Source organism: Condylura cristata, unplaced genomic scaffold, assembly GCF_000260355.1.
Source record: "Condylura cristata isolate star-nosed mole 26May11 unplaced genomic scaffold, ConCri1.0 scaffold00031, whole genome shotgun sequence".
Taxonomy (NCBI): Eukaryota; Metazoa; Chordata; class Mammalia; order Eulipotyphla; family Talpidae; genus Condylura; species Condylura cristata.
Genome location: NW_004567132.1, coordinates 9,911,693 through 9,914,532, shown reverse-complemented (window position 1 = coordinate 9,914,532; position 2,840 = coordinate 9,911,693). Strand labels below are relative to the sequence as shown.

General features: G+C 41.5%; 1 protein-coding gene across 1 annotated transcript in view; it reads right to left on the bottom strand.

Annotated features, from left to right (window-relative positions):
* Window positions 1–2,840, bottom strand: part of SLC1A4 (solute carrier family 1 (glutamate/neutral amino acid transporter), member 4) — a 27,913-nt gene that overhangs the window by 16,643 nt on the left and 8,430 nt on the right. The window contains exon 2 of the mRNA XM_004691453.2: window positions 243–285. Within this exon, the coding sequence (XP_004691510.2) occupies window positions 243–285 (43 nt within the window). The remainder of the gene's footprint in view (window positions 1–242; window positions 286–2,840) is intronic.

The following is a 2,840-nucleotide window of genomic DNA, read 5'->3' as shown; positions in this document are numbered from 1 at the left end:
AAAAAAACCACCAAAACAACAACAACAACAAAAACCAGAAGGATCAGAGGGCTATTTTGAAAATATTTTTGTAGGGGTTTTTGTTTGTTTGTTCTGATCCCATAAAGATTTAGGTCCATGTTACAGTTTTGTTACCAAACGCTCCCTCCCTCTTTGCTCCACCTTGCCTAACTCTATAGCAGTTATTTGTATACCCTGACCCTGTCACCAAAACTTCATAATTTTAGCAAGACTCATCTTACCGTACGGAAAGCTGCGACTACCAGATTGGAGGGAAACAGGTTCCTGTTGGAAAAGAAAGCATTTCATCAGCATTCTTAAAATTCAGGATTCTAAGTGTCTGCTCTCAGATGCCCTCTGACAGCCCAATACAGTGTTCCCTCCTTCCATCCCCAGAAGTTTCTGCCAACTTCAGCTTGCTCCAAGCATCCGGCTAGGCCTTGGCTGCTGGAGCACAGCAGGTATTTTGAGTGCACCGGACTTTTATCCTCAACTCTCTGTGCCATGTTTGAATTAACTGTGTCCAACTCACCCATCACTTTCCTTTCCCTGAGAGGTTAAGCTTTTCACGGGACAGTAGTGCTACCTACTAGTGGAATTCAAGGGAGTGTTTCTGTTGTCACAATTGGGGCATTTCTGGAATTGGGAGAGTGTGTGTAAGAAGAGCCAGGTCCCAGCCATTTGTCCTGCTGAAAGTGGCAATGAGTACTGTATGTCTCTAGGACTTCCTGCTTTCCACTGTCCTGGATGACACACTTGCCTATGAAAACCTTACTTGTAATTACCTAAGCCCAAACTAACTCCAAAGTGAGGTATTTTTTTGCATGATTTGTAACTTTTTTTTTTTTTTTTTTTTTTAGGAATGCAATTTCTACAAAATGTAGGATGGTTTTTGATTTGTTTTGTTCAGAATGTTTCCAAGAATTGTTTATTCTGGAAAACCATATCACCAATGGCAAACTGTAGGTCCTTAATACTATAGAGCAGTATTGTCAGCCCACATTATAGCTGTCTGTTGACAGTAAATCTGAATTCAGAAACAGGCATCTAACCTGCTTGTTTTATAGCAGTTACAAGTTGAAGCACATTATTATGATAAATTATTCTCCTTTGTCTTTTATATTTATGTAATATTGATATTTTGAAATTATGTGAGCAGGTAAATTCTATTTATGGATTTCATTTCAGGGTGAAGGAGATTATAAAATATTTGTAATAAAAGGAAGGCAATAAAGCTGATCAAGTTAAGCTAAGTTTTGAAACCAAAATCTATTCATGCAATCAGGTTTTATTGAGGGTCGGTCACCTTTGGGTCAAACTCGGTGCGCTTGATATGTAAGAAACTTCCGTTGACAGTCCATTGTTTCTACCCACTTTCTATAAGAAGAATAAATCTAGAAGAGTAAAAAAAACTCTGGATTACCCTTTACAATTTGTGCCAACTTACTAATTCTTGCCTCTGTGGTTGAGTTGGTCGCCTAGCATTAGAATCACCAGACAATTATTTGCCCTGCATTCAGTTTCAAAGGCTGGCAAATCTGACTGCAGACCAACTTGGCAGGCAGAGTGCCCGTTGGCTTCCCACCACCAAGAGGCCATCTTTGTGTAATACCTTCCCCTTGAGTGGGGGGAACCTATAATTTGTTTTCTAGACTATAGCACACAGCAAAAGTGCTAGCTATCATGTCTGATTTGTTACATGAAGTTGTGGCTTCCATTTTGCTAGGAGATGCGACTGTCTCTGGACTTGTGGCTTTGAGGAAACAAGCTGCCATGATGGAAAGGGTCATATGGCAAGACACTGGGGGCTCTGGCCAACAGCCACTGAGAACTGAGACTCCCAGTCTAAACTTCAAAGATCGAATTTTACAACCTGCCAAGTGACCTAAGAAGTGAATCCTTCACCAGTGAGACCTCTGGATAGAACCCCAAGTGTAGCCAACATCTAGACTACAGCCTTGCAGCCTTGCTAAGGACTCTTTTTTTTTTATTACAAAGTTTATTTTTACATCATTTTGCACATTTTTTTTTTCTATCTCGATTGTAATCCCCGCGGGTTTCCCATCACCAAATCACCCTGTGGCTAAGGACTCTTTTTTTTAAGATTTATTTATGCTTACAGAACTGGGGTATAGGCCAGAGGTGTGGTGGATGAGAAGATCCACCAGAGACAGAGTGGGGAGCAGAACAGGTGGATCTATTGAAATACACTGCTGAGGGGAGTAGTGGGTGGTTCAGGAGAGGTCCACTATGCCATGTGGGTCAGCTCTCTGGTGGGGGGGGGATGGAACTCGTGCTGCAGTGGCTTTGGAGAGCTTCATAATGCTGCGCTTTAACCTGTTGCGCCACCAAGGAGAGCCTCCCCCCGCCCCCCACATGTGAATGTCGCTCTCTTTCAAAGAGCACCTGCTATTTGTTTAAACCCTTATATTTGGTCTGGTTTGTCTCTTTAACGTGAACATAAACCAGTATTGTCTCACGCAGGATGGACCCTGACCCTAACCCAGAACTTCTAGATCAAACAGCCATGGTCACACCATCAGACAGGCTGCAATATCTGGCAGGCAAAATTCACTGGGAATAGAGGAGAATAGACAATAAATACTAGAGGTAAAATGGCAACTTTTACCACACCCACCCGCTCCCCCCACCCCCCATCAAGTTCTTGAAATAATGCAATGTGTTCTGGCAGTTTCTTATAAAGTTAAAAACAGATGTTTACTATGTGATCCAACACATAGTAAATATCCACTCCTAGATATTTACCCAAGTGAAATGAAAATATATGTTTGCCAAAAAGACGTGTATGTATATGTGTGTGTATATATATATAACAGAAT